General features: G+C 40.1%; 2 protein-coding genes across 5 annotated transcripts; one reads left to right on the top strand and one right to left on the bottom strand.

Moving 5' to 3' along the window:
• Nucleotides 1-2,592: 2,592 nt before the first annotated feature.
• LOC122878111 lies at nt 2,593-6,730 on the bottom strand. Its single transcript, XM_044200466.1, has 3 exons — nt 6,713-6,730; nt 4,077-4,359; nt 2,593-3,860 (listed from the first exon to the last, which is right to left on the bottom strand). The coding sequence occupies exons 2-3, from the start codon at nt 4,284-4,286 to the stop codon at nt 3,198-3,200; spliced, it is 873 nt and encodes a 290-aa protein (XP_044056401.1). The 5' UTR covers nt 4,287-4,359; nt 6,713-6,730; the 3' UTR covers nt 2,593-3,197.
• LOC122878107 (interferon-induced protein 44-like) lies at nt 6,132-11,093 on the top strand. Of its 4 annotated transcripts, none has more exons than XM_044200460.1 (8): nt 6,132-6,276; nt 6,743-6,921; nt 7,253-7,298; nt 7,535-7,730; nt 8,063-8,209; nt 8,910-9,081; nt 10,011-10,111; nt 10,745-11,093. In XM_044200460.1, exons 1-8 carry the CDS (start codon nt 6,254-6,256, stop codon nt 10,934-10,936), a joined length of 1,056 nt encoding a protein of 351 aa, XP_044056395.1. In that variant the 5' UTR covers nt 6,132-6,253; the 3' UTR covers nt 10,937-11,093. The 4 variants fall into 4 exon arrangements, with proteins under 4 accessions (XP_044056395.1, XP_044056394.1, XP_044056396.1 ...); XM_044200459.1 differs by having other exon boundaries at nt 8,057-8,209; XM_044200461.1 differs by having other exon boundaries at nt 6,133-6,276; nt 6,743-6,843; nt 8,057-8,209.
• Nucleotides 11,094-12,480: the final 1,387 nt, after the last annotated feature.

Genomic DNA, 12,480 nt, shown 5'->3' with positions numbered 1-12,480 from the left:
GGGACTCTGTAGATTTGTTTCATTCGGATTCTGTTGCAGGCAAGTACACGACTTAATACAGAAATGCTCACATTGTGTTTGTCATTCTCAATTATGCGCTGCTGAATTTCTCGTAGCCTTATGGAATTATTTGCAATCACCATATTGACTATATGGGTCTCTTGTTCTGCAGTGAACATTCTTCCTCTGCCCCCATCATCTGGACGTCTTGCAATTCTGTAAAGTAACAATTTCAGTATTTTTACATGTATGGTATTGTTGTGTTTCGCATTAGAGTATGGCAGTGATACAAAACTTAGTGCAAAGTGACTGTACTAACCGATTTTCATTTCGAAATGTCCTTATGATGCTTGCTACAGTGTAGCGGCTCAAGTTAGGCTGAACCCGTTGGCCAGCTTCCCTCAGGGTCATTCCATGGTTGATTACATGGTCCACTATTGTACCTCTGATGTCATCAGTAATTCTATTTCTTACTCTTCTTACCCTTCCTCTTCCCTTTCCTCGTCCTCCTCCTCTTGCTCTTCCTTGTCCTCTTCCTCTAACTTCACCTCCTTGTCCTTGTCGTCCTCTCCCTCTCGCTTCTTCACCTCCACATCCTCTTCCTTGGCCTCCTCTAATTCTCACTCTTCTCACTCTTCCTGCTCCCTCCATGGTACTCCACATGGACAGCTTACCTGTGGCTTATTTATATTGCTTAGGCTGATTGCAAAGTGAAGTAATTATCTAAAACAGTTTTCACATGTGACAGTGTGCCAGACAGTTGGCAAAATGGTGTAAATAATAGCCATACGTGTGTATAGTTTTGCTAGGAGTGTGTTAATCATTTGGAAATTGAGTGTAAAGCAGTGAGTTGTGTTTACAGTTCTGCAAAAAGAGTGCTGTGCAGTGGATAGTACCTACAGTTTTGCAAAGTGTGTGTTACAAAATTGCAAACTGAGTGCAAAGCAGTGTTTGTGCTTTTAGTTTTGCAAACTCAGTGAGTATTAATAGTTTTAGAAGTTGTGCTATAAGAATCAGGGTTAGGGTTTAAGCATTCAGAAAAAACTGTAATGAGCTAATAAACATCTTGGAGTGAAGTAAAGCCAAATGATACAAGGAATAGCAATCACCACCATCAATTGCAGATGAATATTGAAATCAAAGCATTCAGTTAGTATAAGCTAATGAGTGATGACAGTGATTGTGTGTCAGAGAACATTTTCCTCGACTGTAGGTGGAAGTTCTGGATATCAGGCTATGGGGTCTCCCTGGTTAGGAAAAACAATGAATGCTGGCCACAGGTTGACCTCTGCTGTCAGCTAGCAGGTGAGCATCTACAGCTTCAAAACACAAGACTACAGCTCCCTCTAGTGGATATGAGTATATGGATGAGTAGAAACAATAGAAACATGAAATAGACATACAATATATTAAGTGTGTTACTGCCTGTGAATGTTTACAAACAAGTCAATATGTTGTGCATGTCTATATATCCTATCTCCACTAGCTCCACTAGTCTAGTCTAATAGTTACTAGTTATATCAGAAACGTTTTCACCCCATTCTCTGACCTAATGCACCTTTAAGACATCCTTGAATCATATCCTCGCCCAAGAAAAGAGCAGATGCTCAGCGGCTTGACTCGGCCTTACATCTACATTGTATCTGCTTAGGCTGAACTACAGTGCCATGGTTCCACTAGATATACCAATAGCCACTAGTTGGGCCCACGACACAGAGAAGGCTCGACAGTATGTTCCAGCATCCCAGAACCACCCCCCTCATTAACTTCACCCACACACTCAACACAGTCCTCTGTAGCAAGGTATATTCACAACATTACCAGCTACCATCATCAGCTAACAACATGCTAGTTAATAACAACTTGCTAACTAGCATGTTGTTATCACCGTCAGCATGCTGCTCAACCCACCAAGCAACAACCAATCATCCCCAGCTGCCATGCTAAGCTAACTAACATGCTAACAGCACGCTAAGCTAACCAGCATGCTGCCTGAGCCACCAAATAAACAGACAACAGACATTCTGAATAGCAGAAAAAGCACAGGTGGAACTAATAACATCAGTGATGACTCAGTTGTATTTAGGTGTGCCAGTAAGACATGTCAGAGAGCGTGCACAATATGAGGACCATAATTCATTCAGCCATAATTAATTGGCACACCTGTTATTTTCCTTCTGTGACATGTCAAAATGGTCCAGTCATGTTTTTGCAGTAGAACTTTAACACACAGTCAATAGCTGTTACATAGCCTACGTGAGAGGTGAACACAATAACATCAACACTAGAACTGCAACGATTATTTGATTAATCAATTAGTCGATCGACAGATAAATAATATGCAACTATTTTGATAATTAATTGTTTAAAGTAAGAAGATTTCGGGCATTTTTCTTTTATATTAGTGTAAACTGAATATCTCAGCTTTTGGACTGTTGATCAGACAAAAAAAGCCATTTGAAGACATCATGTTGGACTTGGAAAAACTGTGTGGACATTTTTCTCCATTTTCTGATATTTTATAAACTAAACAATTAATCAAGAAAATAATTGGCAGCTTAATCAATAATGAAAACAATCATTAGTTGCAACCATAATCAACACCTTGTTTTATTGAAACGACTTGCTTTGGAGTCATTACAGTTTTTCTCAGTCGCTTTGGTACATTTCCTCGAATCCAACTCACAATTTGCAAAACAGTAAGTGCATTTCTCAAAACAATTTGTACAAATAGCAAAACACCATGGATAACCTGCAAAAGTCACTCTCTTACTCAAAATCCTTAGTTCATCTCTCAAAAGTAAATATCTGTGTCAATGAACATGTCAGTGCCATCAGAATGACAAGTCCTTGTGTCATTGTGTACGGATAAGAATTGTTTAGTCATGTTGTCAATATTAAAGTTTACTCTGGAGGGATGTTCTGATGGAAACTATGGCTAAAGTTTTGATGACAATTATTGTCAATTGTAAGTTACATCTTAGTGTATGTGTGAGTGTAATTGCAAGAGAATGGAAAAGATTCAAATTTACACTCTTACTGTTTGTACTGTATTTTATTGACAGAACATGTCATTGAGATACAGAAATGAAAAGACAGCACTGAATAGCACACAAAAAAAACCCTGAAGAAATGTGAATATAGGAAAAACTGTACATGCGGTGCTGTAGAAATTACATTAAGGAATTACAATCTTCCTACACCTCTTGACGATCCTGTCTGTTGGGCCACAAATTCTCATCCACATCACAACGAACATCTTCTCTTGCAATGCAGCGTGGAAAGAATCTTTTTGAGTGTCTTATCCAGCCTCTGCAGGCATCTGCTGTGATGTCGTCACATGCTGCATCCATGGCAGCCAGAAGGGTAATTTGTGTATGTGGCTGACGATCGTATACTTTCCATCTCCATGCTGAGAAATATTCCTCAATGGGGTTAAGGAATGGAGAGTAGGGTGGGAGGAACTCCATCAGCATCCTGTCATGGGCAGCAAACCATTGCCTGATGATGTTGGAACGATGGAAACTGACATTGTCCCAAACGATCACATACTTTCGCAGGTCATCTCCAATCTGACCCCTCTCTTGTTCAGGGATGAGATCCCTGTAGAGAGTGTCTAAAAAGGTGACAAGACGCTCTGTATTGTATGGCCCAATAATGGGAATATGTGTTAGCACACCATTCTCAGCGATTGCACAACCCATGGTTATGATTCCGCCCCGTTGGCCTGGCACATCAACTGTAGCTCTGTGGCCGATGATATTTCGACCACGCCTTCTACGTTTTGTTAGGTTGAAGCCAGCTTCATCCATGTAGAGGAAGCTGTGCGGTGGTTCACTTGCTTCCAGTTCCATTATACGCTATATCCAGAAGACACAAAATGAGTTTTATGAATTACATGCATTTTCATTTTGGCCAAGATACAGTTACATCAAATGTATACAGCACATATTTGCTATGGCTGTAGAAAAGAAGATGCAATGTGTCAAGTTCACACTTACTGTACTGTATATTACTATACAATGTTGTACTGTTTACTCTGAGGTACAGTTGCTGCATGCTCATACATGTTTTACCTGTACATATTGGTAACGCAGCTCCTTCACTCTTTCACCATTTCTTTCAAACGGAACAGTGTAGAGCTGCTTCATATTCATTTGGTGTCTTTTCAGCACCCTATCAATGGTTGAGATGCTGACTGTTTGGATGTTTTGAAAGATGTTGTTGTCCTCTATAATGGCACTTTTTATCTCCCTTAGTCTTATTGCATTGTTTTCTATTACCATGGTGCAAATGGCCTCCTCCTGTTGACGTGTGAAAAGGGGCCCTCTGCCACCCCTGTGAATTTGTCTTGCAGTCCTATGTGGGAAAAAAAAATAGTAAAGAAAGTACAGTGTACAATGCCTATTGTTAGATTACATACCTATTCTGTCGACGAAAAGTCTGAATAATCGAGGACACAGTTGTTCTTCCAACATTTGGCTGCACCCTTCGACCAGCCTCGGCCATTGTAAGCCCATGATTGAGAACGTGGTCTACGAGTGTGGCTCTAATCTCATCAGGAACGCGCATATGTCCTCGGCCTCGTCTGCCTCTTCCTCGGTTTTGCCTTCCAACTCCTCCACCATGCAGCCTCACTCCTCTTCTTCGTCTTCTCTCTGGCTGTTGACCCCGTCCAATTCCTTGTCCTTCCATTGTCAAACATTGTAACATTCTGTTGCTCGGCTATATATATATACCTGCTAGTTGATGCTTCATGAGAAGCACCTTCGTTAGAGAAAGTCAAGATTCACCTGGGAGCAATGTACCAATTCAGGACAGATTTAGAAAAAAGTCTAATGGAAATATAGAAAGTATAGAAATATGCTTGACATATTATGATAATTTGTTCAACTATTTTGCATGTAAAGACTTATGCTATGAGCTTGTGCCTAAATGTTGTGGGGGGTGAGACAATTCAACAGAGACCCAATATAATACATTTTGATCAACATGACATAAGCAACTAATAATGTAGGAAACAACAGAGAATTGTACATAATAATTTGCATGGATGTACCAAAGCATTTGCAACTTGTTCAAAGAAATGAGAAACTGCTTTTTTGATGTGCACAAGTGACACAATGATGTGAGAATTGAACAGGTAGTTTTGAGGATTTCAATTCTGATCTGAGATATGTACCAAAGCGACTGAGAAAAACTGTAATTGCTTAAGCACATTTTCTGACATACTGCAATTGCCACACTTCATTTGACCTGCAACAGGCCGTCACACTCAAAACTTTTAACTCATGTGTCAAAAGTATCAGCACATACAGTGACACGAAAGTAAGCCAGCTGAATTATATCCATCAAATCTCGCAAACTCCAATTTCAACCATAACTCTAGGTGTCTCACCATCAGTGTGCATCTTGTGCCTCTAATCACTTCAAGCACCTTACAGTAACATTATCTTATAACATTGTGCAGTAAAGACAAATGTCTCCATACAGCAAATTCATGTCAGGTAGTGACTAGCCTAGTGTACTGCTCCTTTCTGGCCACAGCATTTTATCCACCTTACATCTGATATTTGCTCTTGCAATACACAAAGTCTTGTGGCTTGGTGAAATGCTCCCCTGCGATCACATGTCCACCAACACCTTAATACCCTTGTTAAACTTACAATGCGGGTGAATTTCCTCCTCTTTCTTTGGAGATGAGCAATCATCCTCAGGTGATAAAGGGGAGGTACTAACGTCTGAGGAAACTGAACATGTAAAGCTGCACAAAAATAGAATTTGTTGCATGGCTATTGTATTTGACTGCATGATACTCAAATATTTATAGCACTTCGTCCATCATAGTCCCTTTTACAAACATGTCCAAGTGTTATTATTTACAGTTGTTTACAAATGTAATCACGATGTCCTTCTCGTGAAATGATAAGGTAGTGTTATGAACAATGGCATTTAGCATTTAAGAACGTCAATTAATCTTTTAATCGTTATATAAATTGATACTCAGTAAGCAGACTTCAACCTAAGTGACCCAAAACGATTTAAAGTGTTTGTTGTTTGGAGAGCAACAGGCTAGCACTTACTTTTACTGAACATTTTCTTATTCGCCATCCTGCCAACATTATGTTCCTGCATTGGTTTCACTTTCTCTTCCTCAGAAAAAGCATCGCCTCTGTTTTGGTTTTATTTCCCCTCTGTCCTTTAACCTTAGCTGTTGTTGTTCGCCACTTCTACATGCAGCGGTAGCCTAATTATGGATGAACGAAATAAATACAGGTACGGCTAATGTTTCTAGAAGCGTAGTTTCTAATTTCACAAAGGGTAGCAGTTTCGGTGACAGGTAGCGTTAAATTAATCGGAGGTAACTTTTTTGAGCTGTTTTGGATTTTATCCACTGTGTGGCTTAGAAATAGAACACTTTCTTGAATGCTTGCAGGCAGACTGGGTAATATTTAAGAAGCAAGCATGTTTAATTCCTGTTAAGTTCTATTACAGACTCGTTCAGTCGGTAGTTCCTTACAAACTCACAGAACTCGAGAAGTCTGACTTATTCGCTTGTAGGAAACTGACTTAAATTTCTCTCTCCATCTCATCAATGTAGCAATTTTTAGTTCACATTTTAGATCACATATATAGTAGGTCTATTTTAAGTGTAAGATCATTAACCAAGGACATTCAAGCTAATTTCTGCTGCTTTGCTTTATGCTCTTACCCTGATGCATGTGATTGTTTTACCCATCAGCTTCAATGGCCATGGCTTCACCGGCTTCACCACCTTCACAATTGAACCAGCTCCAGCTACTTCAGTCCAAACTCTTTTGGGCATGGCAGAGGATTCCATAGGTGATCTCAGCATAGCTACAAACTTTAGTCCAAGAATGAGTAGGAAGAAAAAAACTCAGTTTAGGCCCATATCCTTAGGTAAGCTCAACAGTTCCACGGCAGGAAAACTTTCAAAGGCCAGCATTGCCACTTACTATGTAGTACTACATAGAGGATGGAGGCATTGCCTAACTACAGTTTTCCATTGCTCTGATGCTGTGTTCCAGGCTCAGGTTAAAGTAACCTATCTCTTGGTTCTGGTCTCAGAGACTTGCAGAATCGTTTTGTACTAATAAACTATTTTAGCTTCTGGAAATATCTGGATGAAATCACTGCGTGTTTTGCCATTTATCCATAGAATTAGAAAAACAATACATTGAATAACAAATGCAAGGTACACTGTTATTTTCATGCATGTGACTCTCTTCAGGATCTCGACCTAAGTTGGAATGGAGAGACGTGGAGTGGACAGAAGAGTGAGTAAAGTTGTGTTTACTTACAATAAAGTCACGTTTGCAACTATTTTAATTTAATAGCAGTCAAATTGATATATTTCTGCTCATTTAAAAGAAAAGAAAACCTATTGGAAACACTGTCAACATATTACCTTTATTCCTTCAACTCATTTAGATAAATACTCCCCTCCCATGCCTTTATTCTACTCATTTAAATTATTCTGAACAGCCAGTGAGCATCTTAAATTCTAATCCAGGCAAAAGACGAGCCTGATGAAGACCGTCAGCTCCTACAGACCGAGCTGTGAGGAGGTGACTCAGGCTCGGATTCTCCTCCTGGGCCCGCTCAGCTCTGGAAAGTCCAGCTTCGTCAGTTCAGTCCAGTCTGTGTTTAATGGAAGAGTCACCAACCGGGCCATGGTGGGCTCCTCCTCGACCAGCTTCACCAAGAAGGTACAAGTGAAGCAGTAACATGTAACAGAGAAATCACTAAAGCTAGTGGAGTTTGCCAAGTTGTCATGAAGTTGGCCACGACAACTCAGTAAACTCCACGTTATAAGATATTTTTCAGGTCAAGAATCAATGTTCTTGTTCAATTTAATGTTAATTACTGAATGACAACAAAATAGAGATACAGACAAGACATACACACACAAAAAGCTACATAACAGCGACACGGAACAAGAACGTCTCAAGTTTGTTCATCAGAGGTCAGTGTTCAGCACGTAGACTGTTCCCAAGATTTAGGCGTCCATCTGATTAACTTTTTGTTGTGTCAGCTACAGTCATTCGACATCCGTGGTAAGAACGGAGAGGATCCTACAGGACTGGTGCTGTGTGATATTATGGGCCTGGGGGATGGAGAGATGATTGGACCAACCCTCCATGACATCCTGTCTGTCATTAAAGGCCATGTACCTGAGGGACACAAGGTAAGCAGGATCAAAATTGCGATATTGTAGTTTTTAGCTACACTAGCAGCATGGCTCTAAAGGTGGCATTGTCTGTCGGTTGTTTGGTCCAGACTGAAATATCTCAACTACTACCAGATGGATTGGCACAAAATTCTGTACAGACAGTAATTGTTCCCAGAGGAGGCATCCTAATGACTTTGGTGGTCCTCAAGACCTGAGGTACCTGAGCTCTGCTCCTTTTTTTTTCTTCAGCGTTTGCTAGCAGTCAACTAAAAAGCAATCTAAAGAGTGAAGATACAAGATGACATTTACTCACCGCTCTGCCGATGCGGTCCGTCATTGCCCTTCTCACCAAGCCGGATACATCATGAGTTTTGACCGCCACGCTTGCAGCGAGGCGTGCCTCAGCCCGCAACATGCCGGCCTTGTTGAGTGAAATGTCTCGACCACTATTGGATGGATTGCCATGAAATTTAGTACAGACATTCATGTTCCCCCGCAGGATAAATTATAAGAACTTTGGTGATCCTCTGACTTTTCATCTAGCACCACCATCAGGTCAAAAATAAAACTTTCCCAATACAGTACTTTGGCTTGTGACTAAATATCTGCAAAACTAATGACATTTCCATCAGCCTCAGTTGTACTTTGTATTTAGTGCTAATCAACAACATGAGTTGTTTTTTGAAAATGTGATCTCTTCATTTCTCTCTCTCAGTTTAGCCCAGATCAGCCAGTGAGGTCTGAGACTCTGGGCTATGTGAAGAGGCCAAGCCTCAAAGACAAGATCCATTGTGTGGCCTTTGTGGTGGATGCCTCTAAAATCCTGACCTACCCCAAAGGCCTCAGCACCACCTTCCAGCAGCTCCGAGAGCACATCAGTGACCTGGGTAAGAAATGGACAAACACACTGACTGATGTTAAATGGAACTTTGATCATTAATTCTGTTTGTGTAACCTGATTCTTGTCACATTGCATCGACTCTTTAATATTGTTCCCATTATTGCTCCTGTCACATCAGGACCATTTTTGTTGTGTGAATTAAAGGTGGGGTATGCGATTCTGGAGAAATCCAATACCATGACAAATACCATGATATAGAGCGAACAACGACACAGCAAGTAATATAACTAACGTTAGCTAGGTTGTGGGTTAGCAAACTGTCCCTGTAGTCGCTGCTGCAAAGCTAACAGCCAGAGAGGACGAGACGGTTTCCCAGAGCTGGCAGACCAGCTCCAGACAGCGACACACACAACTCTCCTGCTGCTATAGCTAACATCACAATAACAGCACATCTTGGCAAAGTAGAAAGTAAGCTGAATGTCCGTGAGCAAGTAATTTAACATTACCTGACACACAAATCATGGCTGGAATAGTGTTGTGTGGCTCTGTCCGAGCCACTTTGTATTTTTAGCATTTACAGAGCCAGGACTGTGTGCAAACACCGGATTTGTTTTCTGAACAGACAGTTAGCGCACCGTGAGGAGATCTTCGCTGAATTTGACAAAAGATGTGTATTGGATTAGAATCACATACCCCGCCTTTAAGGGCTTGTACTTTTGAAACCAAAGTGGAAGAGCTGTAGTTCAGTCTGTCTGTCAGTTTTATCTTAATTTTGTTTGAATTATTTTGACCCACCTTCTGTTGCATTAAGATTTCACTTACAGCTGTTTATTTTTGTTGGCTTTTGCTGTGGTTAGAACTGCATAGGAACTGATGTGCATAACAACTTGGGGTTTGAATTTATTTCTCTAGAACAATTAAAATCTGTTTTATTCCAGTGAAACCTGAATGACAGCATTGTATTTTGTCTGTTAGGTGTTCACCAGGTGGCTCTGCTGACTCACATAGACAAAATTTGCTCAGAAACGGCCAAAGATGTCACCCAGGTTTACAAGAGCCGCATCATTCAGGACACGGTAGGTTGAAATAAACCATATGCAGTTGGAGAAGTGTTCATGTACTGTAATTACACAATCCAGACTCAGGCATTTCCTCTAAATTGTCTGTAAAAGAGAAAAGCCAGTGCACTTCACACATTACTATGAATGTAGTGCATGATACAGACACTAAGGTTGTCATTTGACATGTCTTATAAACATGCCTGTGAGGACACAACGCAGACTTATATTAGCGCTCCAAATATTACAGATCCAACAACTTACAATATATTTTTTAAACTTAGAGACTTAGAAGATATAATTCGTTTTGAATGTGTATTACTAGGGTGTCATGTAACCTTTTAATCTCAGTGGGACAGCTTCTCTATGTGGTCTACAGAATAAACAATTTATTTAAATAATAAGTCAAAAATACTGCTGGACCGCTTCCAACAATGATTCTTCTCGGTCTGGATAATATTCATGTGAGAGGTGAGAATAACTTTACTCTCACTCCTTACAGACCACACTGTTTGAGATGATCCTTTTCATGTGTCTCAGTGTCACCCAGTTCGGCATGTCAATGTTCTCAACCAGCTGCAGGAACTGAATACTGATGGTGTCCAAAAAAAATAAAAAATCAGTGCCATGTGTTTGTGTGTGTGTTTGTAGATGGGTAAAGCTGCAGCTCTTTTGGGTATGTCCACCTCCTACATTGTCCCAGTGAAGAACTACTCGTCAGAGTTGGACGTGGATGTGAACACTGATGTGCTTCTGCTTAGTGCTGTCGACCACATCCTGCAGTATGCTGACCTGTATTTCCAGGACAATACACCACAATACACAGGGACAAAGATAGACTAAAACATTCATTTCTGAGCTTTTGGGAAATGCCTTTTAAACAACATTAAGAAAGTCATCATTCACATCATTCAAAATGTTTCTCTCTTATGTTTTTTACTAAATTCTAATGGACAAAACTGTATAATTCAGAATAAAATCAGAAGTCTGTAATATCTTATTGGTAAGTGTGATCTGTGCTTCATATCAAGGGTGTTGGGCAAAAAAAATAAATAAATAAATAAAAAAAAATTACAAGCCAACCAAGGCTTGGAAACAAAAGTCACATGACTCACAAGTATCAAATGATTATTCGCCAATTGGACAGATTAACCTGCCACTCCAACACATTAGTTTGGTTGGGGTGTAAGGACAACACAAATTTGAGTCTGTAACTATCTGATCCTTTACATTTTTGATTCTTCTGGGTCTGGATAATATTCAAACTAAGAATATACAAGTGGTTACTTTCTGTTAACTCTCACTCCTTACAGACCACACTGAAAGTTTATTTAGCTTTGAGGGGTTTTGCTGAGTAAGCATACTACTCTGTTTCACTATCATAACCTCCAACCACAAGAGTTATTATTAATATGATTTTATTTGTTATTGAAATTAAAATGAGTCCTTTGGCAATTAGATCCCATGAAGCCGACATACTAATTTTCCTCGATGGCGTCTAGAGTGGTGGTGGTGAAAAAAATCTGGAGATGATTTTGTGATGTCTTACCAAGTGAAGACCTGATAGATGTGATCTGCTGCAGGATTGAAGGGCTCAATGGACCTGGACCTGAATCACAATCTGAGGCTGCTCACAATCTGGGGCACGTCAAAGAGAGATGAAAGGAGCCCAGAAAAGACCAGTTTTAATGTCAGATAGCAAAAAGACGATCAATTAACAGATCGTGGGGAAATCAGACTGGTTGAAGTGAATAATGTGAACGCCCAAAGTCTGCTGACTGCGCTGACAAGATGGGAAATATGCATAAATATAGAGAAACATGTATGAGAAGTAGTCTTTCTGAGTGAACTTTGGCTAAGCTACCAGGTTCATTCTAATAAAGAAACATATGAAGGCAAGCTTTTCAATATTTTAAATGTATGGAGACATTTGTCTTTACTGCACAATGTTATGACAGTTTTCAGCACATACAGTGACACGAAAGTAAAAATATCTTCTACCGCCAGCTGAATTATATCCATCAAATCTCGCAAATTCCAATTTCAACCATAACTCTAGGTGTCTCACCGTCAGTGTGCATCTTGTGCCTCTAATCACTTCAAGCACCTTACAGTAACATTATCTTATAACATTGTGCAGTAAAGACAAATGTCTCCATACAGCAAATTCATGTCAGGTAGGGATTAGCCTAGTGTACTGCTCCTTTCTGGCCACAGCATTTTATCCACCTTATATCTGATATTTGCTCTTGCAATACACAAAGTCTTGTGGCTTGGTGAAATGCTCCCCTGCGATCACATGTCCACCAACACAGTCAGTCTACCTTCAGTTTTCCTCTCTGCTGCAGCTGCAGTAGTTAACTGCAGTTAATTGTTATATTAATCGA

Source organism: Siniperca chuatsi, linkage group LG6 (genome assembly GCF_020085105.1).
Source record: "Siniperca chuatsi isolate FFG_IHB_CAS linkage group LG6, ASM2008510v1, whole genome shotgun sequence".
In the NCBI taxonomy this organism is placed as follows: domain Eukaryota; kingdom Metazoa; phylum Chordata; class Actinopteri; order Centrarchiformes; family Sinipercidae; genus Siniperca; species Siniperca chuatsi.
This window is presented reverse-complemented; position numbering and strand designations above follow the sequence as displayed.

What these genes read in the sequence shown, in the direction of transcription:
- LOC122878111 (XM_044200466.1), bottom strand. Translation starts at nt 4,286, where the DNA reads ATGGTAATAGAAAACAATGCAATAAGACTAAGGGAGATAAAAAGTGCC. An exon ending in TGCGTTACCAATATGTACAG is followed by an intron (nt 3,861 to 4,076) that starts GTAAAACATGTA and finishes TTCTGGATATAG; the next exon opens with CGTATAATGGAACTGGAAGC.
- LOC122878107 (XM_044200459.1), top strand. Translation starts at nt 6,254, where the DNA reads ATGGATGAACGAAATAAATACAG. An exon ending in GTTTAGGCCCATATCCTTAG is followed by an intron (nt 6,922 to 7,252) that starts GTAAGCTCAACA and finishes GACTCTCTTCAG; the next exon opens with GATCTCGACCTAAGTTGGAA. An exon ending in GACGTGGAGTGGACAGAAGA is followed by an intron (nt 7,299 to 7,534) that starts GTGAGTAAAGTT and finishes ATTCTAATCCAG; the next exon opens with GCAAAAGACGAGCCTGATGA.